A 27,824-nucleotide genomic window follows, 5' to 3' on the forward strand; every position below is an offset into this window, starting at 1 on the left:
TGAAAAGCACTCATCAATCAGAAAAGGACTGACCACTCCATGAAGAAAGGAGCATAGGATGTGAACAGCAGCTACAGCAGAGGAAGCCCAGCGGACCAACAACATGTTGAAAGGTGCGTCATCTTAGTCTTACCTACGGAAATGCGAATTAAAACCATGACATCATTTCACACTCAACAGACTGGCAAAAACTAAACAGGGTGATGATGTTAAAGGATAAAGAGGATTTAGAGAATTCAAAACTCAATACAGTTGGAAAACACAGAAAATGATATAACCATTCTGGACATTATGACAATACGACATATGATATTGGACAATATCCAGTAGAGCTAAAAATGCACAAATCCTACAAGCCAGAAATGTTACCTCTGAGTATATATGCAAAGAACTCTCTTACATGTCCACACGGAGGCCACACAAAGCTGTAAGCGGCACCACTATATCTAACAGCAAGAAGCTAAAGCAATCTAAGTGTCCATCAAACAGAGATTATACAAATTGTGGCATATTCATATTAACTGAAATTAAAATGAAAAAGATTAAAAGGAATAAAAAGGAGTTAACATGTCAAGAATAGATCTCAAAAAGAATAAAACTGAGTGAAAAAATACGTTTTAAAAATACACATTTTTGTATATATGAATATACGCATTATGCAAATTACATATAACATTCAAATAAAACTTTAAAGCACACAAAACTTATTTATTGTCAGAAACATGCACTCACAGTACAAAAGTATGGACAGAAAGGAAATCCATCAGACTCGTGGCAATGGTTGCCTTTCAGGAAGGAAGGAGGAGAAAGGGTTTCGGGGCGGAGCTCAGAGGGAACTTCAATTATATTCACAGTGCTTTGTTTCAAAGAAATAAAGGAAAGATTAATGAGCAAAGAAGACAATGGGGGGCATTTGTTAGTTCCAGGTGGTGGGTGAGTAGAAGTTGTATTATTCTCCACACTTTTCTGTTTTTAAACTTTTTGTCATAATTGATGAAAAAAATACGCCAGCAGAGTGTCTAGCCTGAGTGCTAACATACCTTCCAGAACATATAATCCCACATCAGACCAACAGTTCAGAGCAGAGAAAGAAAAGCAGAAACCTTCTCTATGTATTCTACAAAGGAAGCTAACCAAGGCTCAGCCTGTCGAGGACATCACTAGAAAATGCTGTGCACACCACGGAAACAGACGCCCCTCGGCTCTCAACCTATCTTCAGACAACTACTGCCAACAGTGTGGAGTGGCATTTTGCCAGAATTTTTTCTATGCTTAAACGTAACACAGACATGTCACATACACATGTGCGTGCAGTTAGTCCACCCTTAAAAACAGTAACAGGCCATCATTTTCCAACATACACAAATATCGAAGCATGATGTTATATGCCCGAAACTAATATATGTCAATTATACCTCAATAAAAAAATTAAAGTAAAATAAAAGCAGTAACAGGCCACGTAGACAGATATAAAGACAGATGGAGGGGCTGGCCCCTCGGCCGAGTGGTTAAGTTCATGCACTCCTCTTCAAAGCCCCAGGGTTTCGCCAGTTCGGATCCTGGGCGCGGACATGGCACCGCTCATCAGGCCACGCTGAGGTAGCATCCCACATACACAACTAGAAGGACCCACAACTAAAACATACAACTATGTACTGGGGGGATTTGGGGAGAAAGGAAAAAAAAAGGAAGGTTGGCAACAGATGTTAGCTTAGGTGCCAATCTTTAAAAAAAAGACAGAGATGGAGCTGGAGCTCTGTAAGCTGATCTGTGGACTGACACAGGCATCTTTCTCAGTCAGTACAGATGGGTTACCTCCTCCTTAAAAGCTGTATAACATGCCAGTACATAAATATCTCATGGTTTTCTACTCTCCTTTTGAAAGACATGTAGGTTATTTGTAGTTTTCTTTTATTACAAACCATGCTGTGATAAACAACCCTGAATGCGTACGTTTGTGCAGACGGAGGCCATTTCCACAGGGCAGGATCCCAGGGATGAGATTAGAGCATGTGCCCATTTAAAACAAAAGGGGTGCTGTGGGTTGAACTGTGCCCCCCAGAAAGATAAGCCAAAGTACTTACCCCTAGCACCTGTGTGACCTTCTTTGGAAATAGGGCCTTTACAGAGGTAATGAAGTTAAAAAGAGGTAATTGGAGGGCTGGCCCAGTGCATAGTGGTTAAGTTCACACACTCTGCTTCCACAGCCTGGGGTTCACTGGTTTGGATCCTGGGCACAGACCTACACCACTCATCAAGCCGTGCTGTGGTGGCGTCCCACATACAAAATAGAGGAAGACTGGCACAGATGTTAGCTCAGGGACAATCTTCCTCAAGCAAAAAAGAGGGGATTGGGAATGGATGTTACCTCAGGGCCAATCTTGGTCACCAAAAAAAAAAAAAAAGTAATACTGGATTAGTGTAGACCCTAAATCCAATGACTGATGTCTTTATAAGAGAAAGGAAAAGGAGATTTGGACACAGAGACACAGAGGAGTCACGCAAGGAAGAAGGTCATGGCCACATGATGATGGAGGCAGAAGCTAGGGTGATGTGCTGTAAGCCGAGGAGCACCAAGGACTGCTGGCCACCCCAGAAGCTGGAAGAGCTAAGGACAGATGCTCTCCTGGGACTGTCAGAGAGAGCGTGGTCCTGCCAGTGCCTGACGTTCAGGCTTCCAGCCTCCAGAACTTGAGAAAATAAATCTGTTGTCTTAAGTCACCAAGTTTGTGGTAACTTGTTACGGCAGCCCTACAAAATCACCCCTAACTCCCCCAAATGCACCAAGAGTGGATAAGCATACACTCACCAAAACGGCTTTCTCAATCTCTGATTTTCTTCCAGGGAAAAGAAGACCTACAGATTTTCATACTGCTTTTGCCTTTGTATATATTTTTGTGTGTGAATCAGCAATTCAGAAATTTGACCATTTTAACACAGGGTTTTATATCTTTCTTTCTTTCTTTTTCTTTCTTCCCAAAGCCCCCAGTACACGGTTGGATATTTTAGTTGTAGGTTCTTCTAGTTGTGGCACGTGGGACGCCACCTCAACATGACCTGACAAGCGGTGCCATGTCCGCACCCGGGATCCAAACCGGGGAAAGCCTGGGCCACCAAAGCAGAGCACGTGAACTTAACCACTCGGCCATGGGGCTGGCCCCAGTGTATCTTTCTTGATTTGCGGCAGCTCTCTGTATATTAGCCTTTTCAAAACATTTTTTTACTACTGCCGTCTGCCATTTGCTGTCTGATTTTGTTCACTGTCTGCCTCACGGAAGTATTTTAATCTAAGGTAGATTTGTCATTTTCGCTTCAGATTCCATCTCATGCTTAGGAAAGACTTTACAACTTTCAAGAATAAAAAACACCTCTTCAGGACAAAATGTCCCATATGTTCCTTCAAGATAAAAATGTCCTACACACAGCCACCTTCACCGTAGCCCTGAAAGAAAGCCTCTTCACCTTTTTCAAAGCAACTTTGGTAATGCTTCCAATCAGGAAGTCCCTTGACAGGAATCCTTTAGCCAATTAAAAAGATTTGAAATGTTTATTTCACATTCAATTTGCTCTTATTTTTAGAAAATACATACCAACACTGCCATGGTTTATGCAGAGGAGCAGAGTCATTTCTTTGGCAGTCCTTTACAAACGTTTTGAAGCTGGACAGTATCTATAGCTTAGGGGATGTCAGACTTTTCAATATCTCAACTATTCACTAAACACATCCAGAAGTGACCCAAAGGCCAGAGAAACACAGCTTCACTGCAGGAAATAGCTTGGGACTAAACGAAAAACTAAACTGGGAGTCACAGACACGTGTAACTAGTCCTCACTCCCCGACTGACACGCTGCGTGCAGGGTCCCGGCCAAGTCACTTACCTCCATGCACCTCTGCAGGTGGGAGAAGCAAACACAGGGTTACTGACGCAATGAACCACAACGCAGAGAGGTCAGAGGCTTCCTAGGCGCTCCTCAGGAGCAGTCTGGAGCTTGGGCCTTAGCTTCTCCCCCACGAAGGGGCAAAGGCATAAGCAAACAGCTGACTGCACCACGGCTGGATCTTAGAGAAGACTCGGTAATCCATTCCTTGAGCAAGAGCAGGAGGAAACAGGCAGGCAGCGCCCGCAATGGGGCTCCGCATTTTCCAACAGGGGGCTCGCACCCCCCCACCTCGGATATGATTGTGAAGATCCCTCTCTCAGCAAAGGCCTGGCCCTGACCTACAGGGTTTACGAGAATCCTGACAGCAGTGAAACAACATGCCTGCCCCCAGACATGGCCTAGCAGCCTTCCAGATGCCCCACTCTGCAAACCGGGGGACGAGGAACTCCTAAACAAAACTTAAAAAGCTTAAGATACACAGAAAAAGACTGGTAAATTTGCACAGAAACAGAAAAAAATCTGCATTCATTTAAAGACATGATAAACAAAGCAAGACAGCCTGAAAACTATGACTAAATATTAAAACAAAGGCTTTTGTGCCTGAGATTCAAAAATAATTGCTACAACTCAGTAAAGAAAAGTTAAAGGTTTGTGTTTGAATGAGAAAAGTGTACACAGGCACTTCACCAAAAAATGAGGGGACAGGGGGGTGGAGGAGAAAAGGCTCAAATATCCAACCTATCAAGTGATCAGGGAAGTGGAAATTAACACAGTACACACATACCACACTGGCAAAAAGTCAAAGTGTTCTCAGATGTTTCTGATGAAAAAATAAATTGGTATACTTTGGCAAACTGTTATCTGTATGTGTGAGTGTGTGTGTGAATAAAATTGATGCTGCACCTGCTACGTGTGAGTGTGTGTGTGTGTAAAATTGATGCTGCACCTGCTACGTGTGAGTGTGCGTGTGTGTAAAATTGATGCTGCACCTGCTACGTGTGAGTGTGTGTGTGTGTAAAATTGATGCTGCACCTGCTAGGTATGAGTGTGTGTGTGTAAAATTGATGCTGCACCTGCTACGTGTGAGTGTGTGTGTGTAAAATTGATGCTGCACCTGCTACGTGTGAGTGTGTGTGTGAGTAAAATTGATGCTGCACCTGCTACGTGTGAGTGTGTGTGTGAGTAAAATTGATGCTGCACCTGCTACGTGTGAGTGTGTGTGTGAGTAAAATTGATGCTGCACCTGCTACGTGTGAGTGTGTGTGTGTGTAAAATTGATGCTGCACCTGCTATATGAGACACAAGGTCTAGTCTTAAGTCTATATGCCAATTACACACATAAATATAAGAAGAGATGTACAAGAATATTCACTGCAGCGTTATTTATAATTCAACATTGTTTACAACATTTATAGATCCATCAACAGGGGAATGAATACATAAATTGTAGAATATTTATAGTAAACATAGGCAATGAAAATGAGGGGCCAGCCTGGTGGTGTAGTGGTTAAATTCACACACACTGCTTTGGCAGTCCAGGCTTCACTGGTTCAGATCCCGGGCATGGACCTAGCACTGCTCATCAAGCCATGCTGTGGCAGCGTCCCACATAAAACAGAGGCAGATGGGCACAGATGTTAGTTCAGCAACAATCTTCCTCAAGCAGAAACAGGAAGATTGGGAAGGGATGTTAGCTCAGGGCCAATCCTCCTCACACACACAAAAAGACTGAAAAACTAACAGGAAGCCTTTCAGAAGCTCAAGGCTGGGTCAGCAAGTAATTTATCATATTTACTAGTTCAAGGTGTTTTCAGCTACAAGTAATTGAAAACCTAATTCAAAATGCCCTAAACAATAGAGACACCGATTGGCTCACATTACAGAAGGTCCAAAGGCAGAGAGGGACTCAGGGTTCAGTTAACACAGTGGCGGAGACTTTTCTTTCCCTAGAATCCTCTTAGCTGTGCATTCTTCCTTTTATCTGTTTCATCCTCAGGCTGGTGGCAGGATGGCTGCACTACTCCTTGCCCTGCAGCCAAGCATGACAATGTTTAATTTCTCCCTATGTCTCTCGCAGGAGAAAGAGCCCCAGAGTCCCAGGAAACTTCTTCAGGCCTTAGTTGGGCCATTCTCTCATTCTTGCAGCAATGCCAGGCCCCAAAGGAGAGCTGTGCTGCCACAGCCAGGCCAGGGGGCAAAGTCTCTGGCTGGCAAGGCGGTGGGATGCCCTGGATGACTTACACAGTCAAGGCCACTCCTACAGCAGAGACCACTCCTTTATGCCCAATGGGATGTAACGAAAGAGAAACGAATGGATTTCAGGGGACAAGTACGATGTGCTTTACACATCCCAGAAGTTTAAGGCTGAATTCAGCCTTGGACACCTAATGGTTCTCGAGAAGTCTATCAATGGTGTGACGGCCCGGAGTGTAAAGCTGAACCCATCTTTCGCGCATAACAGAGCTGCTTTCTCACTCAAATATCCCAAGAATAGAAGTCCATTCAGGAGCCCATCGTCTCTAACACCAAAGGAGCAGCCTGGAGAAGAGGAAAGGCTTCAGCAGCAGCGGCCGGCCAGCCCAGCCCCTCGTGCACCCCGGACGGCCGGGGCGCCCCGCAGGCAAGGCTGCTGCGAGCTCGAGCTGGGGAGGCCGCGCTGCTGGCTTGGGGGAGTTTCCATTTCTCCAGGAGAGTGGCAAAAAATGCACTGTTCTCACTAACAACCGGTAGAAGGGAAAGGAAGGAGAAGAGCACTGTGAGTGCCTGCACAAATCCAAATGCCATTCCTTCCAGGGACTCCAGACAACGATAAAACCACTATCCGCACAACCTTTCAGAAAGCAAAACAAGATAGAAAGTCTTCAGTAAAAAGATAAGAGCACATATTATCTAGTCCAACAGTCTCTCTTTAGGGAAAAGATCCTAAACAAAATTGTCTACACAGAAGCTGTCTCAGGCATCAGAGAGGTGTCCTCACAGGGAAATAACACAAACCGGAGGCACAGCAGCCCGGGGATGGCTGCGTGCAGCAGTGGGGCACAAGCGCCAGAACAGGACGCGGCCAGTACAAGGCTGGCCCGAGAGTTACAGCACAACGTGGAACGGTCACAGGGAATAACCCGCTCATTCCAACGGTAACTGTGGATGAAACCAAACAAAACCATGCATGAAAAAGAAAAGACTCAAAACTGACAGGAATGCTTATTTTAGGAAGCTAGGTCAAAGGCGCTCCCTCCCACCCCCTTATTGATAATAATGATAATCATACCTAACACTACACGCAAGGTACTCTTCTAAGCACGTTAAGGGTATTAACTTACTTCCTCCTCACTAGAGATAATCAGGTAGTTTCCATTATTATCTCCCTTTTACAGATTAGAAAACTTTTATTTTCTAAACTTCCTATAAAATTGTTGGCCATGTTGTACCTCCTTAGTGGGAGCAAGGGGTGGCTAGCTAGTGTCAAAGCTTCTCCTACCACTGCCTTCACCTCTAAAAAGAGGGAATTCGGACGGGGCCAGTGACAGAGGGGGCGTCCTCCAGCGCAGGGCGTGGGATCACTACAACAGGCCCGCAGTGAGCGGATGGACGTGGAGGTCTTCCCTGGGACTCTCAACTGGAACGCTTTCCACATCTCCCCATTCCCAAACAGCCAGTACCAGCCATGGATCTTGAGTTGCTGAGGGGAAAGAAGGTATCCTAGGAAATCTTAGGACTTCGGTGGGGCTAGGCAGAGGAGGGCAGGGTGGCGGAAAGTGGGCAAGGAGTGGAAGCCAGCTATGCTCTCAGCATCTGGGAGGTGGAACATCTCTTTGGACTCACTGCTGTGCCTCCTCTTGCCATCAGGATGTTAGGATTTGCAGTGCCAAGATCGAGGCCTGGAGGGGCGGGAAAGGGGGAGCAAACTCAAGAGCCATCACCACTCAGACAGGTAACAAGTGAGTTAGCGAGGTGGTGGAAACTTGAGTGTTTTCAATCTCATTTTTGTTTTCCCACTGTTGGTTAAGATACATATACAAGAAACACTTCACTTTCCTCTCCATTCTAAAAAAGACAGTGCACTAACTGTGATATGTGGCAAGAGCCACTTGGCCTCAGTATTAAGGCCACACAAGAGAGTGATGGGAGCATGGGCAGCATCTCAGTTACCCAGTTCACTGTGGCCAGAGAATCCAACTCTAACGAGCTGCTAGAAATCCATTTTATATGGAAATTTCCTGACTTTTAAACATCAGTGAGTCATTCAAACAAAAAAATTTATTTTATTTCATTTTTTTAAGGAAGATTAGCCCTGAGCTAACATCTGCCGCCACCCTCCTCTTTTTGCTGAGGAAGACTGGCCCTGAGCTAACATCCGTGCCCATCTTCCTCTACTTTATATGTGGGACGCCTACCACAGCATGGCATGCCAAGTGGTGCCATGTCCGCACCCGGGATCCGAACCGGTGAACCCTGGGCCACCAAAACAGAACGTGAGCACTTAACCGCTGTGCCACCAGGCCGGCCCCACAAAAAATTTGTTTTTAAAACTGCATGTGGCCAAGTTTCAGCCCTTGGGTCCCAGCCTCAGGCCTCTGAACTGGCCTTAAGCTAGAAGAGTGGAGAAGTCCTTGTTACCTCACAGGACCCCACTGTGAAAGTGGGTGGGGGACCACCAAACCCAATCCCAAGGTCCCCACCCCAGGACCCACACGCCCACCTGCCCAGCTGTCAGAAATAACACGGTCTCTTATCACAGAAGGATGAACATAACGTAGAACAAGACTATCGGTTAAGGTCGGGGTGGGGAAGCACCATATAAAATTGTACATAAAATTCTGTAAGGACCAAAAGAAAAAAGGAAAAACCAAAATGGGTAATTTGTGAGGGTAGTAGGACTCAAGGTAACTTACTTTTCATTTCTCATTGTTATCAGTGTTTATACAATAAAATGACTCTCACCTGATCTAACACCTCAGGAATAACGTCTCAGGAAAGTACCAAAAACATCTCAAGTTAATTGGGTTTAAGTAAGAGAGAACTTAGTTGTGCATCACCCACAAAGCTATTAATGAAAGGCATCAGTTTTCATTTCTCAAGCTCTAAAGAAGGGGATTCCCTATTTACAGGTTACAGAGAAAGCAGACATTTAATAAAAATACCTGGGCACGAAGAGAAAAGCATGAGTACACGGTCCTGAATTCTATTAAGAACAGCAGTTGGATCTCAACTTGTAGCTCCTGAAAATTGCTCCATTTAAAGGCAGACAACAGTCAGAGTTTCAAGACAGTGACAATATATTTTTCATATTTCCTTCCACTTTCAGTCACAACAGCGGGCTCTGAAGTTCTCACGCGTTATCTCGGAGCACACCTCAAGCCCCACGCTGGTTTGGCATCAAGTGCCTCCCAGCGCCCACAGCCCCACTCCCGCTCCCCAGGCTGCACAGCAGATGGGATGTAATCTTCCCTCTAATTTCCGAGTCAGGAAGAGAGGGCCATATTCCACAAGCAATGAATTAATAACGCTGAACACACATGAAAACTTCTCTGTTACAATCAAAAGACTTACCAAAAGCTAGCCCAGTCCATATTTGATGATATGCATAATTATTGCATGGAACTCCATTCATGTAAGTGATTGTAACTGGTAATATTTTATCATAGCCAAACCAAATATTTCAAGGGTCTGCTTGAGGAAAGACCAAGAGGAAACCTTGGGCAGAAGTCAAGTGCTCCTGGCCCTTCAGATGTGGCTGGCCCAGGCTGCTGGGTCTCCACACTGCCTAACCCAGGAGTAGCTGGTCAGCTGTGCCCAGAGGGGACACATGGAACTTTCCTCTCCCATCCCAAGCCACTCATAGCCAATATCCCAGCCGAGAAAGACTTTCTGGAGAAATCCTTTCCTGACTTTCACCCTCAACCAACAGCTTCCTGCCTGGGCCTGCCTCGACGTCCTTTACTTGTAGTAAAGGGAAGGAGGCAACGTGGCAACCTTGGTCCTCTGAACTTTGGGGTTTTGTTATTCAGGTCCGAAAGGATCAGGGATAAGGCCATCTTGCCTCAGGGTCAAGCCAGCTCAGAACTCCTGGTCTGTCTTCTCTAGCTTTAACAGCCAAGCGTCTGGACGCCTGTGCAACCAGCCAGGTAGTGAGACTGCTCCTTCACCCTGGAGCTCACTGTTGCTTCTCCAATGCACAGAATAAAAGAGTCAGGAGGCAGCAAAGTCTCACTGCGAACGCTTCCCAGGGGAGCAAAGCGGAAAGTTCTGGAAAGTTCTGTCTAGGCGCTAGGATGCCTGGCGTTGGGAGGAGACTGGAGAGAGGGCAGAGACCCAGACAAGAAGAGGGAGAGGCGAGAAGGAAATGTCCAGGAATGCTGGGAAAAGGCTCTCCACGTCCTCCCAGGCCCCTGCACTCCCTCGCTCCCTCCTTCCCTGGGAGGGGTGGCAGAGCAGGAGGGTCACAAGGAACCTGAATCCAAATACTGTCTCGACCCTCACCATCCGGGGGCTCTTGGGGAAGGTCTTGAATGTCTCACTTGTAAATGGATACTCCATTCAGTCATCAGCAAATGTTACCAGTAAGTTCCTACCATATGCCAGGCACTGTTTTAGGTGCTGGGGATCAGCAGAAAACAAAACCACCAAAATTATCCCAGAGGTATGGAGGTTACAATAATAGGGGGGAGAGGAGACAAGGTGAGTAACTATTAGCACTCACCCCACAGGGTGCTGTGAGGATGAATTGGATCATCGTGTGTGAAGCACATGGCACAGAACCTGGTAATGGGAAGGGACTGACATATGGTACTTGGTGCTGGCGGCGGGTCATTGGCCAAGTGGAAAGATGAGCCATGCTGGCCTTGGGGGTCCTGGGTACCCAGTGGGGGGTCACTCAATGTTGGAGGGCTTGCTCTGGCAATGTTCAGGGAGAAACCCAGGACCCTTGGAGGGCGAAAAGTCCCACCCCCCAAACCCTCCAACTTACATGGCAAGATAGGTAGAAATTCATTTGAACTTGTAAGTTAAGCAAGAAAATGTAAAAGGACAAGTCCATGTAACATCTTAAACAAAGAGCAGGAAGAGACCCTATAAAGGGAAGGCTCGTGTAAATTTTCTCACTGTGAAAGGTGTAAACAAAGCAGGCATTCTCCAGGAAGGCGGCTCCAGCTCACCCTGGCGGGGCCCCCTGTAGCAGGCACACCACAGGTGCTGAAGGCCTGCCCTCCCCACCCTGGGTCCTGGCAGATGTGATTAGTCAGAGGGACAGCACCAGCGCAAGCGCCCAGATGCTTCCCCTCACACAGACGTGTAGTCCAATGCTTCTAATGACCAGGGCTTCTGAAGGACAGGAGGATCTCCTGTGGGTGATAGGGACTGACACAGCACAACCCCACTCCTAAAAGGTAAAAGTCACCAACTTGAAAGAAATCTTTTGATTTTTTTCCCCCAGTTGTTCAAACAGATATGGGCAACAAGTCTGAATATTGACTTTCAAATGAAAATAAACACAAACAAGGCGGTTCAGAGTAAGCAGATAAGAATCTCAGGGGGTCGACGCCACTAGGCGAGCAGTAGGAAGCCCAAGAGCTGGAGGAAAAACAAACAAACAATCGTGGGATGCTTTCCACAGCGTCCACTCCTGAACACTGGGGTCCCCTGGACTCTCACCAGCATGGAGTTTCACTCCAGGTGTTCCTTGTTTTTTGTTAATATTAAATTCTCAGACAGATTCCCTCTTATGCCTTATAATATACCTCTTAAAAAGGCAAGACTCCGTGATGTGTCCGTATAGTGCATGATATCTAATATGCTTAGCAACTAATGACCACTCACCACCAACAGCAAAAGGTGAAAGCAGTCTGGGGAAAATAACTAGAGGCTAATATCGTAAGTGCTGAAGTATTTGTTTTCCAAGCATTAAGTACACATGCCATGGCTACTTTCAAATGGACTGATCGTGCTTTTAACTGAGTGATAAGATCAAAAAATTATTTCTTTAGTTGATATTTATATATTCCATTTAACAGATTTCATAAAATAAAAATCTTTATATTAGACACTTGCTTATTTTGACTTTGGGCATTAATGTAACCTAAAACTTCTAAGACATAAGGGACAATTAAGTTTCTATCTATAGAAAGATAGGTTTAGACATAGATAGATATATAGGTTTCTACCTATATCTATATTACATATAATCAACATTACGTCAACTCTCCAAGGTTTCTGTTGCAATATCATCATTCCATCTTTTCAAAAAAGCTCAGCAGTAGGGGCTGGCCCCGTGGCCAAGTGGTTAAGTTCGCGCGCTCCGCTGCAGGCGGCCCAGTGTTTTGTTAGTTCGAATCCTGGGCGCAGACATGGCACTGCTCATCAGACCACGCTGAGGCAGCGTCCCACATGCCACAACTAGAAGAACCCACAACAAAGAATACACAACTATGTACCGGGGGGCTTTGGGGAGAAAAAGGAAAAAATAAAATCTTTAAAAAAAAAAAAAGCTCAGCAGTATCCTTCTAAACACAGATTTGAGTTTCTATTTTTTTAACTTTAGAGGAAAGTAGGGTCACTCATTCAGTTTACAGTTATTTTAGAAACCAAACTAAGAATGTCAATGTTGGGATGACATGTTTATTATGACAAATTTGGATAATGAAGTATCTGTTTTCATTTATCAATTTAATAAGCATTTTAAAGATCAATATACCCAATACTGGCAAGCTTAAAATCAAACAGTCTTAACAGGTTGCTCTTTTTTTTTTGCTGAGGAAGACTCACTCCAAACTAACATCTATTGTCAATCTTCTTTTTGCTTGAGGAAGATTCACCCTGAGCTAACATCTGTGCCAACCTTCCTCTATTTTCTATGTGGGTTGCCACCATAGCATGGCTGCTGAAAGTGGTGTAGGTCCACACCCAGGAACTAAACCCAAGCCACTGAAGCAGAGCACACTGAACTTAACCACTAGGCCACAGGGCTGGCCCATAGTTTGCTCTTAATTAAAGGGTAAGGGGAGTTTACAATGCCAATCAATAATATGTTATCGAGAGCCAGAAAGGGGCTTTATACCCAGTAATTCCACTTTGATTGATCTTGCCCTTAAAAAGGTAACTCATAATATGGAAGAATGATATACAGGGATGATCAATCAAGTTTCACTTATAATAGCAAAGTGCTGGAAGTAGCAAAGATCATTGTTTTCTAAATGACATTTGGCTTAGGCTGACTGAATTCCATCAGTGCAGGAGCCTCTGGAGAGAAAGAGCAGGAGAGATGGACATGGAAAAACGGATTCATTTAGGCTGCAGAAAAGGACACACTCTGATATCTAAATCTGGTCCTTTTGTTATAAAGCTTTTCTAGAGTGACATCAGAAGATGGTGGAATAGGAAGTCCCAGACCTCATTCTCCCACAGAGACAAAAACTTAACAACAGTATATGGTCCAAAAGCCTTTTTGACAACTCCAGAAACCAGTTAGGAAATCACAGAAGAGCCCATTGAAATGGGTGAGAAAAGCCACTGCATTTCCTCTGAGACAGCCCTTCCCCCAAGCCAGCACAGCTCAGTGCAATCTGGTAGAAAAGCTCAACTCACAGCGTCTTCCCTGGGAGTGAAAGAGAAGAGGGGGATGTCCATTAACACTCCAATTCTTTGGGGGACAGTCTGAGGGATGGTTTCTGTCTGATGTGACTCAGAGCACTGATGGGGAACTGGCATACCTTGGATGCCTGGAGGCCACTGAGAACAAGGGAGCTCAGCAGCTTACTGTGATGCCAGAGGACCTGTGGTGCCACTCAGACACCAAAGGAGGCAGGAGATGACGAGCTCCTGGAAAAGAATCGGCAAACCTCTCTAACTGAGAAATTACATGCACAAGCCCAGAGAAGACATGTCCCCAGAAAAGGATTGAAAGGCTCTCAGAACCTCTAGCCAGGCTGATTGGTGAAAGTCTTTCCCTGTATGAAGCCAGTCCATAAAGCCCAGGAGAGGTGGCTGGTTTTTGAAATGCACAAATCACACATAAAAAATAATAAGGCAGGGGCTGGCCAAGTGGGTGAGTGGTTAAGTTTTGCACACTCCACTTTGGTGGCCCGGGGTTCACCACTTCAGATCCTGGGTGTGGACCTATGCACTGCTGACAGAGCCATGCTGTGGCAGCATCCCACACAGAAGAACTAGAATGACCTACAACTAGGATATACAACTATATACGGGGACTTCAGGGAGAAGAAAAAAAGGAGGAAGATTGGCAACAGATGTTAGCTCAGGGCCAATCTTCCTTACCAAAAAAAAAAGTCTTTGTCTCTGTAATTATTTAAAAAAAAAAAAAGAAAAAAAGGAAGCCAGCCCTGTAGCCAAGTGGTTAAATTCATGTGCTCCACTTCCACAGCCTGGGGTTTGCCAGTTTGGATCCTGAGTGTGGATCAACACACCGCTCATCAAGCCATGCTGTGGAGGCATCCCACATAGCAGAACTAGAATGACTTACAACTAGGATATGCAGCTATGTACTGCGGCTTTGCGGAGAAAAAAAAAAAAAGAGGAAGATTGGCAACAGATGTTAGCTCAGGGCCAATCTTCCTAAGAAAAGATAATAATAATAATAAGGCACATAAAGAAACAAGGAAATATGACCCAATTAAAAGAACAAAATAAATTTTCAAAACCAACTTTTAAGAAACAGATCTATGAATTATCTCACGAAGAATTCAAAATAATCATCTTAAGTTCAATGTGCTCTAAGAGATCACAGACAGACAACTAAACAAATCAGGAAAACAACACATCAACAAAATGAGAACATTAACACAGACAGAAACAAATTCTGGAGCTGGAGAATATAACAAAATTGAAAAATTCACTAGAGGTGATCAGCAACAGACTTGACTTAGCAAAAGAAAGAATCAATGAGGTCAAAGGCAAGTCATTTGAAACCATCAACTCAGAGGAATAAAAAGAACAAGAGAATGAAGAAAAGTGAAGACAGCTAAGGAAATTATACAAGACTACTACGCAAACCAATATAAGTATTATGGGAACTCCAGAAGGAGAAGAGGGAATGAGGCAGAGAACTTATGAAGAAATAATGGCCAGAAACTTCCCAAATCTGAGGAGAGAAATGTACATCCACATTGAAGAAGCTCAAAGACTCCAACCAGGATAAATCTATATAGGCCCACACCAAGACACATTGAAATCAAACTGTCAAAAGTTGAAGATGAAGAAAGAATCTTGAAAGCAGCAAGAGAAAATATTTGTCACGGACAAGGGGGCTCTTGTAAGATTATCAGCAGATTTCTCAGCAAAAACATTACAGGCCAGAAAGCAGTGGGATGATATATTCAAAGTGCTGAAAGGAAAAGCTGCCAAGCAAAAATACTACATCTCTTCAAAAATGAAGGGGAAATAAAGACCTTCCAAGAGAAACCAAAGCTGAGGGACTCCATCACCACTAGACCTGTCTTACAAGAATTGCTGAAGGGAGCTCTTCAAGTTGAAATGCTAGTCAGAAACATGAACACGTGAAAAGATAAAGCTCTCTGGTAAACATAAAAACAAATACAGAATCCTGTAATACTATAATGGGTGTGTGCACACCATTTTTATTTCTGGTATAGAATTTAAAAGATGAAAGCATAAAAATAAGTACAACTGCAAAACTATATTACATAGAAACAAAACACAAAAATACATAATTTGTGACATCAATAACATAAAGTAGGAGGGAGGTGTAAGGCACTAGACTTTTTGTATGTGATTAAAGTAAGCTGTTACGTCTAAAATAGATTTCTTTAAGATATTTTATGTAATCCCCATGGTAACTCCAAGAAAATACCTACATAGAAGATGCACATAAGAAAATGAGACAGGAATCAAAGTACGTCACTGCAAAAAACAATGAAACACAAAGGAAGGCAGCAAGAAGACAAAAGAGAGACAAAACAACTAGAGGACATACAGAAAACAACAAAATGGCAATAGTAAGAATAGTAAGGCCTTCCCTATCATTAGTTACTTTAAATGAAATGGATTAATGCCATTTGATTTAGTTGGTGCCTCCACTCAATGCCTCTTATGCAGCCACCTGAAGAACTGCAGACTCTAATAAGCAGAAAAATGTTAGATGTTGTTTCACATAAGCAGCATATGAAAATGAATAGATAAAGACACACTACAATTACACTACAGAAATTACACATGAAAGAAGACTGGAGGGAAATATAGACAAATGTAACAAACGGGTATTGGGATATTCAAATTGGGCACGTTTTCCCCTTTCTAGTATTCAAACATTGTTAATATTTATAATTAACACTTTTTAAAGGGATGGCTTCTGTAGTAAAGCACCCTGGAACGAAAACTCTGGCCTGCACAGCCTTGGGGACAGACCACAGCTTCCAGAGGGTTTGTCAGCCTCCTCACCAAATGCTCTCTCACGGAACTTTTGGCCCACACCACTGGCAGCCTGGCCCCTACCAGGTCCCTCCCAGCATCAGCCTGCCCCTCCCTTACGGTACTGCAATCAGAAGTGAGACAGGCATGCTGGGGCTGCTCCCAGATGCAGTTCTGGGTAATGCTAAGCCACATGCTTTCCATTGTCACCTTGCTCATCAACAAGTCATAGGCACCAAAGTCTGTCACCAAGAAGTGCATCTTCCTACACTGAACTGCCCAAATTGAAAGGTAAAGCAGAAATTCAGACTGACACTAACCGTAGGCCACACTTCCTGGATAAGATCAAAGTCTGCCACCTTTAACATTCTGCCCCAGCACATTTAACTTCATACTCAAGCCCAGAAATTAAAAGCCCAAGACAATAGCTCGCGTGGAATATGTTCCTAAGGATCTCACAGGCCCCACGATGTCTGGGACACAGCTGAGGCCACCGCCTCACTCATCCCCAGAGGGACAGAGGAGCTATTAACAGTGCCTGCACATGAGGTTTTATACACACTGTGGGGGCCAACAGGCTGGTCATTTGTACTCTTTCCTACAGCAGACTAAGTGCAGTGAAGATGCCTCCCCTTCTGTTTCTTTATTTTAGTCTTCTTCTTAGGTTGTGACTAATCACTTTCTCAAGTCCTATTTGGTAAATAGGAAGAAGCTAAATATATAATCCTCAATTAAGATTAAAACTTGCCTGGGGCTGGCCCTGTGGCCAAGTGGTTAAAGTTCTGTGGACTCTGCTTCAGCAACCCAGGTTTGCAGGTTTGGATCCCCTGTACAGACCTACCCCACTCATCAGCCATGTTGTGGAGGTATCCCACATGAAAAGTAAAGGAAGACTGGCACAGATGTTAGCTCAGAGCTGATCTTCCTCAAGCTAAAAAACAGAAAAAAGAGGAAGATTGGCAATGGATGTTAGCTCAGGGTGAATCTTCCTCACCAAAAAAAAAAGGATTAAAACTTGCCTGACCCTCAAATATTTATGATAACATAGTTCATTCCTTGCTCATATCATATCTTTGAAGCTACCCATACCACAAAACAAACAAGCAAATAAATAAAAATAAACACAGATTTTAAAAAAAACAAGAAATAAGAGCATCATGGTGGAGTGAGCTTCCCCAGGAATCTCTCCCCTCCACCATACAATGAAAAGGGCATTCATACTCCCAAAGAGGACGTCCACACAACACAAAAAACGTTGGAGAGACCCACACAGCCATATGATGGAGGGCAGAAAGCCTGGAGCCCCCCTCAGAGGAGGTGGAATGGGGTAAGAGAAAACTTCGCTCCCTCCCCTAAAGACTGTGATCTGGGACAGCAGAAGGCCTTCAAGAGGGAAGGAAGGGGAGAGGGGACGTTGGTTCACAGAAACATCAAGGATCACCGAGGGCCCTGGCAGGCTAGAGGGAAGCCCTCTACTTGGGGGAAAGCTCTCACGAGGGTTGAGCTCATCAAGCCAACACCCCAGAAGAGCAGACGGCAAGAGCAGAGCGAGAAAACCCCAACGGCACACAGGAGAAAGCACCCCACCCCAAACTGCCCAGCAGGGCTCCAGGACGTGGGATCTCGGCTGAAGGCAGAGGGCTCAGAATACGCAGCTCTTGACCCCCACCAAGTGGCAATAGGCAGTAACTGCAACCAAATAATACCAGGATGTGAAAAAGACAGAGCCACTCCCTCTAGCAATATCAAACGTTAAATTAGATCTCCAGACCAGAGAGAAAATGACAAGTAACCAGAAATCAGTCCTGAGGACACAGAAATACATAATCTAAATGACAAAGAATTCAAAATAGCTATTATCAAAAACTCAACGAGTTAAAAGGATGTAGAGAAACAATCGAGTTCAGGAGCTACTTCATAAAAGAGATTGAAACTATAAAGAAGAATCTATCAGAAATATCACAGATAAGAGACACAATGGAAGAAATAAAACCAAATATGGATTCCCTTAAGGGTCGAGCGGACATCATAGAGGAGCGTATCAGCATAATCGAAGGTAGACATGTTGAAATGCTCCAGATAGAGGAGGAGAGACAACTAAGACTAAAATGAAATGAAGAAATGCTCCAAGAAATAGCTGACTCAATTAGGAAACGCAACCAAAAGATTATAGGTATCCCAGAGGGAAAAGAGAAGGAGAATGGAGCAGAAAGCTTGTTCAAAGAAGTAACAGCAGAGAACTTCCCAAACCTAGAGAAGGAGATAGAAATTCATGTGAAGGAGGCCACCAGATCTCCTAACTTTGTCAACGTAAAAAGACCTTCTCCAAGGCATATAGTAGTGAAGCTGGAAAAAGTCAATGACAAAGAAAAAATATTAAGGGCAGCAAGGCAGAAGAAAATAACTTACAAAGGAACCCTTATCAGTCTTTCAGTGGACTTCTCAGTAGAAACCTTACAGACTGGGAGAGAATGGAATAATATATTCAAAATTCTGAAGGACAAAAACTTTCAACAAGAATACTCTATCAGCAAAAATATCCTTCAGATATGATGGAGAAATAAAAACTTTCCAGATAAACAAAAGGTAAAGGAGTTTATCGCCACAAGACACCTGCTACAAGAAATCCTCAAGAAGGCCCCCATACCTGAAAAAAAAAGAAAGCAGTTACAAAACTCTGAGCAAAGAGATAAATAGAAAGACAAAACCAAAAAATTGCAACTCTCTATCAGAACAGGTTAGCAAACAATTATAATATTAAAGATAAAGGGAAGGAAAATACCAAAAATAAATATAAACTTGTCATTGTAACCAAAAACTCACAATACAAGATGGAATAAGATGTGACAATAACAACTTAGAAGGGGAAGAGGTAAGGGATGGAATCGGCTTAGTCAAAGGAAACAAGAGGCTATCACAAAATGGACTATCTCAGCTATGAGATTTTTTATAGAAACCTCATGACAACCATTAAACAAATAATTAGAAGAGAGACACAAATGATAAATAAGGAGAAAACTATGAAAACCAGCATAGAAAACTACCTAACTGAACTGGTGGTCTGAAATACATGGGACGAGAAACAAAGGAAATGCAGAAGAATCAGAAAACAAGCAATAAAATGGCAGTGTTAAGCCCTTATGTATCAATAATCATGCTAAATGGACATGGACTGAATTCCGTGATGAAAAGACAGAGTGGGAGATGGATGAAAGAACAAGACCCAACAATGGGCTGCCTCCAGGAAACACATCTCAGCTCTAAAGACAAACACAGGCTCAGAGTGAAGGGATGGAAGATGATACTCCAAGCTAACGGCAAACAAAAGAAAGCAGGTGTTGCCATCCTTATATCAGACAAAGCAGACTTCAAGATAAGACAGGTAAAGAGAGACAAAGAGGGGCGGTATATAATGATCGGAGGGACACTCCACCAAGAGGAAATAACACTTATAAATATCTATGCACCCAACACTGGAGCACCAAAGTACATAAAGCAACTATTAACAAACCTAAAAGGAGGGGCCAGCCCTATGGCACAGTGGTTAGGTTCACATGTTCCACTTTGGCAGCCCAGGGTTCACCAGTTCAGATCCTAGGTGTGGACCTACGCACCATTTGTCAAGCCATGCTGTGACAGGCATCCCACATATAAAATAGAGGAAGATGGGCATGGATGTTAGCTCAGGGCCAGTCTTCCTTAGCAAAATGAAGAGGATTGGCAGCAGACGTTAGCTCAGGGCTAATCTTCCTCAAAAGAAAAGAAAAAAGAAACCTAAAAGGAGATATTAACAACAACACAATAATAGTAAGGTACCGCAACACCACATTTACACCAATGGATAGATCATCCAGAAGAAAGACAACAAGGAAACAGTGGAATTAAATGAAAAACTAGACCAGATGGACTTAATACATATAGATAGAACACTCCATCCAAAAACAGAATACACATTCCTCTCAATGGCACATGGAACATTCTCAAGGGTAGACCATATGTTGGGGAACAAGGCAAGCCTCAATAAATTTAAGAAGACTGAAATAACAACAAGCATCTTTACCAACCATAATGCTATGAAACTAGAAATCAACTACAAGAAAAAAGCTGGGAAAGTGACAAATATGTGGAGACCAAACAACATGCTACTGAACAACCAATGGATCACTGAAGAAATTAAAGGAGAAATGAAAAAATATCTGGAACAAAAATGAAAACACACCATAGCAACTCATATGGGATGCAGCAAAAGCAGTCCTATGAGGGAAATTCATTTCAATACAGGCCCACATTAACAAACAAGAAAAATCTCAAATTAGGAATCTCAAACTATACTAAGACAACTAGAAAAAGAAGAACAAACAAAGCCAAAGGCAGCAGCAGGAGGGAAACAATAAAAATCAGAGCAGAAATAAATGAAATTGAAAACAAAAAGGACAGTAAAAAGGATCAATGAAACAAAGAGCTGGTTCTTTGAGAAGATACACAAAATTGACAAACCCTTAGTCAGATTCACTAACAAAAAAAAGAGAGAAGGCTCAAATGAAATTAGAAATGAAAGAGGATAAATTATAACCCTAATGGATAACCCTATAATTAACCCTATAGATAACCCTAATAGTCCTATATCTACCAAAGAAATTGAAGGCCTGTTTAAAATCTTCCAACTAAGAAAATTTGAAGCCTAGACAGTTTCACTGGTAGAGCCACTCTGGAAAGTTTTGTAGTTTCTTGCAAAGATAAAAACATATACTTACCATACACCTAGCAATTCCACTCCTAGGTATTTACCCAAGAGAAATAAAAACAAATGTTCATACAAAAACCTGTACACAAATGTTTACACCAGCTTTATTCACAACTGCTAAAAACTGAAAACAATCCAAATGTTTTTCAACTGGTAAACAGAAAGACAGACTGTGGAATATTACTTATCAGTAAAAAGAAACAAATTACTGATAAACACAACTACATATAAGAATCTAAAGTTCATTTTACTCTGTGAAAGAAGTCAAACCCAAAAGGCTGCATACTACATGATTCCATTTTACCTAACATCTGGAAAAGACAAAACTATAGGGACAAAGAACAGCTCAGTGGTTTCCAGGGCCTGGGGAAGGGGGAGTGGAGGCTGCCTGCAGAGGAGGAGGAGCGAACTCTAGGCGGGTGATGGAAATGTTCTAAAGCTTGAACATGGTGGTGGTTATATGATTATATGCATGTGTCAAAACACACAGAACTGAACAAAAAAACTGGTGAATTTTTTGAATGTAAATTATACCTTAGTAAACCTGATTTTACAAATTAAAAAAAAAACACACATGGAACAGGAAAAACAAAATCCAAGTTTCAATGTACCTTCCTGCACGTTCTCAGTGCTGGCCATCCCATATGCCCTTTGTTACTTGAACACTCCTCACCTCCACCCCCATCCTCACTCCCATCCCCCTCCCTTCCAAAGGAAGGATTATTCTGAGCTTCAGTGAACCAAGACCATAAGTCCAAGGAGCTTCCAGCCTTTAAGAAAACGTATAAATTTTAAAAGTGTTAGTATTCATGAACACTGCCTCCTGTAATTACTGACAGTCTAAAAGCCCTTATCAAAACAACTAGCATTTTCTGAATTTTAAAGGCAAAGTTCAGACGCAAATTCTGATCATCTACACAGATAATATAATTTTTACTTGAAGATTTCAGCTGTTGTCCTGATTTTGTGCAAGGAAACTCCATTTAAACTTCATAATTCTATAAACCATTGCCACGGCTCCAACCAGCACCTGGCATCTCTGGGCCTAAACTCCAGGGATTACACACGGCCTCCGCAGCACAGCTAATGGGCCTTAATGCCCTTTAAGAGTCAACACTGGAGACAGGCTTTTCAGAATAAACTTATTTTTCCAGTAAAGTAGATTTTCTTGCCAGGCAAGATTTGATTTCAAAATTGCACTAAGTTCTGGAAATTCGGGTTCCTTCCTTGTCTGCTCCCACATTTTCAGCAGAGTATTAGAAGACTTTCTGCCCCAGGCACCCGCCTCCTGGGCTTTGGCTAGAAGACAAATCCACCTCAGAGACTCACACAGCTTTCTGGGTCTTGGCCCCGTGGGGAGTAGTAAATCCTACAGTTACGTTGTGGGCAGATCAGGAGCTCTGGCAAGCAATGTGGTTGTGTTTGTTAATTCACAAGTTCTGTCTCCTGCTTTTGAACAATTCCCTAAAGTAACGCTAATTTTCTTTTTATAAGAAAAATGTCTCAAAATAGCCTGGATTAATTTTTCTACAATGAGAACTTTTCCTTTTATTAATCAGAAAAAGGAGTTATAAGAGTTGACCAGAGGGCTGAGCTAGCAGGAAGTCACGGGCACTGAGACGAGGAAGCACGCTGAGGCCTGGTGAGGAGGAGATGCCTTACAGACCACCGTGGCTTTCTGCATCTTCAGCTTTAATGTCATTCTTGGATGAAAGGTTCTTCCATGCTAGACAACACATGATAAACATAATTTTCTTTAAGTCTAAGAATTAAACTTTTCTATCTGATAGAGTCCTGGGCAAATCACACAACAAGAAATATTCTAAGTTTTAATTAAAAACCAAGATACAAAACTCTATTTATAGTATAATGTCAAGTATGTTAGAGAAAGAGAAAATAAAGAGGAGAAATGGAAAGAAATACAAATACACAAAAATATTACAACATTCTTAGAATAATAGACCTAAGCAGGATTTTCCTAAACTTTACTCTTTATTCTTTAAAACATATTTTTAAAATTCCTGGATTGTTAGAAACCTAATACAATGTAACAAACACAAGGTACAACATCAGGTAGGTTTTGATTTGGGGGTTTTATTAACTTATTTGTTTGGTAAACATGAGGTAAAATTAATACACATTAGTTACAAAATTTGGAAAATCAAATTTGCCCCATGTGATTCAAGAAATATGTAAACATGTCCAAGAAAATCAGTCAAGGCAACAAACAAAAATGGAGTCTAAGGTTTTTTTCTTATCCATTTTTCCTTCTGATTAGTTTCTCTCTCCTGCTAAACACCTTCCTTGGAGGAGTCTCATCAGGAAACAAAATGAAACCCAAACCCTTTATTTCCTTAAGAGAACACTTAAGGAATGCACTACTTAAGTGCCATGCACTACTCTAAGCACTTTATAAATATTAACTCATTTCATCTAAGTAACTTTCATGTTGGCATTCAAAGCATTCCCAACTTGGCTTCCACTTCACTTCCAGCCTCTTCCCACCTCTCCAATCGCCCTCAGCTCAGCCTGGCCATTCCACGCCTGGGGCCTAGAGCACACACACAGGCACCTCTCTCGTCCTCTGCTCGTCTCTTTCTGAGACACTGTACCCCGCTCTGCCCCCACCCTGTCCTCTAAAATGCACTTGTCAAAGGCCAAGGCAGGCTCAAATCCTAACTTTAATAAACTTGCCCAAGTCCTCCGGGTCAGAACCATCCCCCTCCCCACACTCTTTGTGATACTAGCAGTACAAACGGTTTCTGAAGAACTTAATCTCTTACATAAATTAAACCTGGTAGAGCTTCCATCATCTTTCTCATTCTCCTCTCCCCACACTGCCTAACTCTGTGTTGTTCTGCATGACAGATGCTGCTCAACATGCAAATATCATGTAAATATATTCATTTAGTCAATAAAATAAAGACACACCTTAAAGAGCAGTTTTTAGCACCTACTACACATAGAACAACATATACTGCCCCATAATATTTATTACCAAAACTGTATACAAATGGCCACATTATAAAATAATACATTTTATAAATTTATGAAGCATTTTCTATGTGCTGAGTACTATGCTAAGCACTTTACATGCATTATGAGTTAGAATAATCCCCAGAAATTATCCCATAAAAGAAGGACTCACCTCATAGTCAAGTCATTATAAAGTTCTCACATTATGGACAGCTTTCTATTTTTTTGAAAAATGATACACTGTTCGGGGAAGAAATATTAGCCTGAACTAATTCAATCATGCTAGTATAGAAATCATCTGACAGAATCTATTGTTTAAAATGGAACCAGGAGACAGAGAAATTTAACATAGACATATTAATTATTCCTGGGCATGACTTTACAATTGCTAGTGCTGGGAAATTTGTAAATAAGCTTTATCAAGATCCCTTTAAAAAAATTAACACAGCAAGCTGTTAAGTTGTGGAACCACACGCATACTACTGCAGGGAGAAAAAAAAACAGCTAAAGGTTTGAGAATGAGTAGTTGAGGCTGGAAAGAAAACTTCCAATGCCATCCTCATACATGGATTAAAACAACTCTGCAGAGAAACATCTCCAAGGCAAGCAGAGATGATGCGCTCTGGAAAACTGTTCCGAAAAGAGTCTCAAAAAGTCACTCCCAGGAAGACAAAGACACTGGAGTCTATCTGTTAAGAGTTTGAACAAAAGTGTTTTGTGAAATGTGAAAGCAGAAGTGTTACAACACTATACTGCATATTCATATTTCAGATCACATAGGTAATTATAATATTTAATTTCCATCAAGTAAATATTATATACCAAACTGACCCCAAAAGGGGACTTTTTTTTTTAATCTTCTCATTGGGAGACGTGCCTTACATTAGGGTCATCTTAGATTGAGCACTGATGGTTCTCTTCATAATCACCCAGTGCTGTGGGTATTATGCCCATTTTACAGATGAGAAAGTAGAGCTCAGAAATTAAGAAAACTTGCCAAAGAGACACAGCTGCTCAGTGCAAAGTCTGCCTGACTTAACATCTGTGTTCTCAACCACTGCCTCCACGGCAGGAAGATCCCACTTGTCCTTGCTAGTGTCAGGAGCACACAATCGAAACTGTATTTCCTCCTCCAGCAGGCTCAGCATAAGAAGCACACACTTTCCTCAAAAGCTAACCCTCTCTGCTGAGACCAGGCAGGAAAGCTTCCATGATCTTCAGAAGCAAGTGCTCCAACAGCACCCACCACCACTTCAGTGTTTAAACAGACAGCATCTGACAGCTAATTAAAGGGGCACTGGGATCCCTTTTAAGACTCCTCAATTCTACACAACCTTCCCATACAACAGATAGAGAGGAAAACGCTAGAAAGAGATAAGGAATTGAAAAACAGTCCTCTTCTTACGCTCTATCCAACACACAGTTGTTAAATGAATCAGAGAAATTTTAGAGCTACAAAGACAAGAACTTAGATTTCCTCTATTTGGCTTGAATCTCAGAGCAGCAGCTGACCTAAACACAAAACACACTCAGTCTTTTTTGGTTTGCTCCCAAATTCTCAGCTAGAATATCATCACAGTAACCAAATGAAATGTGCAACACTGAATAAACAGAAATGCACAAGTCTCAGAAAACACAAACTATCACGGAGGGCTCCCAGGAATGATGCTTCTTTTAAAATCTGCTTAAACCCAAAGGCAGTAAGTGTGACACTTTAGAAGACAACTTTCTACCTCAGGGTTCTTAACTGGGGGCAGGACTGCCGGTGCGCCAGGAGCCCCAGGAAGCACGGATCCTGCAGAGAGCATCGAGCTGTGCCCGCGGCCCGAGGCTGCCCCTCAGCTCTGCCTGGAGCTCACTCAGCTGTGGAAACGGTGCCCTGGAGGGCTTCTCTTTTTTAAGTGAAGTTGTTGGAAAAGCTAAATGCAAATGCTACAAGAACTGAAAGGGTTTCTTTTAGGTGATTTCTTTAAGCTTCTGCTGGGAACAAGAATATAATCTCTCATCCAATAGGAAGATAAACTAAAAGTGTTAGCTGTCCAGAAAATCAATTTTCACTCAAAATTCTAACACCTTTGAAAGAGAACATTATCATATTAGTCTCATGAGAGCCCATACAGGAGATGTTTTGAGGCCATGTCTCCCATCACATAAAACATCCTTCTGACCTTGAGGGTACAAGACGTCCACACCTTCCCACTGCCTTTACCTTCCCCTGTTCTTCCATGGTGGTCAGAAGACAGCTCTTCAAGCCCCTACAGACTTGAGTACAAAGTTCTTGGCTCACCTGAATGTGCATGGCGCCCTCTACTGCTTCTTCAACACTTGCACAACCGCGGATGAGTGACAGCTGCTCTTCAGCACTCAGAGAGCCTTTCAGAGAGCCTGCCTGCTCCAGCAACTTCATCTCTTTTCTAGGAAGAAGGAGAGTGATCACTGTGAGTATTCAAAAACAAAGGTCAATATCAATAATCAGTAGGGAAATGCAGACCTAAAACCACAATGATATACCGCTTCACACCCACTAAGATGGCAACCATCGAAAGAAGAGAAAACAAACCAAGTGTTGGCAAGGAGGCGGCGAAATTGGAGCCCTTATGCAATGTTGGTGGGAATGTAAAAATGCAGCCACTGTGGCTTTTAACTCAAAAAGTTAAAAACAGAACTACCACATGATCCAGCAATCCCACTTCTTGGTATGCACCCTAAAAAAGTGAAAGCAGGGACTCGGACAGATGTCTGTACATCCACGTTCATAGTAGCATTATTCATCAATAGCCAAAAAGTGTAAACAACCCAAATGTCCGTATACGGATCAATGGATAAACAAAATGCAGTATGTACATACAACGGAATGTTATTCAGCTTTAAAAAGAAAAGAAATTCTGAGACATGCTACAACATGGATGAACCTGGAGGTGAAATAAGCCAGTCACAAAAAGGCAAATACTGCAGAATTCCACTTATATGAGTCATCTAGAGTGGTCAAATTCATAGAGATAGAAAGAAGAATGGTGGTTTCAGGGGCTGGGGGAGGGGAGAATGGGGAGTTAAGTGTTTAATGAGAATAGTTTCAGTTTTGCAAAATGAAGAGAGTTATAAAGATGGACAGTTGTAAAATAATGTGAATGTACTTAAAACCACTGAACTGAATACTTAAAAATTATTGATAGTAAATTTTATGTTATGTGTATGATACCACAATTAAAAATTTTAACTTTTTTTGAAAAAAAGGATAAAAAAAAGGCCCATGGGGGGAAAAATTGGACAGCAGTGGTCTTCTTCCTCATCCTTCAGTCAGTCCCTGAGGAGAAGGGCTGAAAGAAGGCGTCTTATAAGCAGGAGCAGCGGCTTCACGGTGTGTGGCCTGGGCAGTCGCACAGGGCCCCGTGTCAGAAGGCCCGTGCTAAGTTTAATGCTCTGCTGTCGCTGTCTTAAAATTCTTAATAAATACTGAGCAAGGGCCCCACATTTTCATTTGCACGTAGCCTCAGAAACTACGTGGTCAGTCCTGCTTAGAATTCATGACACATTAAATAAACAAGGCAGAGTACATATACAAACACACACAGTTGCCCAAAGAGCATTTCCAAATAAGTCTGTTATTTTCTGCCAGCGAGTCAAATAACTTTTACATCATTTCACATCATGGTTTTTATCTTCAAGCTGTCAATGTCCTTCAGCCAAAGAAGAGAGCTGCAGTGGAATGTCGGGTTTGTTACTTAACACAGGGAGGGGGACACACACCAGGGGAACCGCGGGTGCCAGTGAGAGGGCATCGGAGAGAATCTGTTACCACAGGACTTGAGCTTTAGTTGGGTGGTTTGGAGGAGGGTCGAAGTTC

General features: G+C 42.7%; 1 protein-coding gene across 1 annotated transcript in view; it reads right to left on the minus strand.

Moving 5' to 3' along the window:
- The window catches only part of CRYL1 (crystallin lambda 1), a 111,983-nt gene that overhangs the window by 45,822 nt on the left and 38,337 nt on the right, over positions 1-27,824 (minus strand). Inside the window, exon 3 of the mRNA XM_023621361.2 lies at positions 26,268-26,394. Coding sequence (XP_023477129.2) covers positions 26,268-26,394 — 127 coding nt within the window. The remainder of the gene's footprint in view (positions 1-26,267; positions 26,395-27,824) is intronic.

This window comes from Equus caballus, chromosome 17 (assembly GCF_041296265.1).
Source record: "Equus caballus isolate H_3958 breed thoroughbred chromosome 17, TB-T2T, whole genome shotgun sequence".
Lineage (NCBI taxonomy): Eukaryota > Metazoa > Chordata > Mammalia > Perissodactyla > Equidae > Equus > Equus caballus.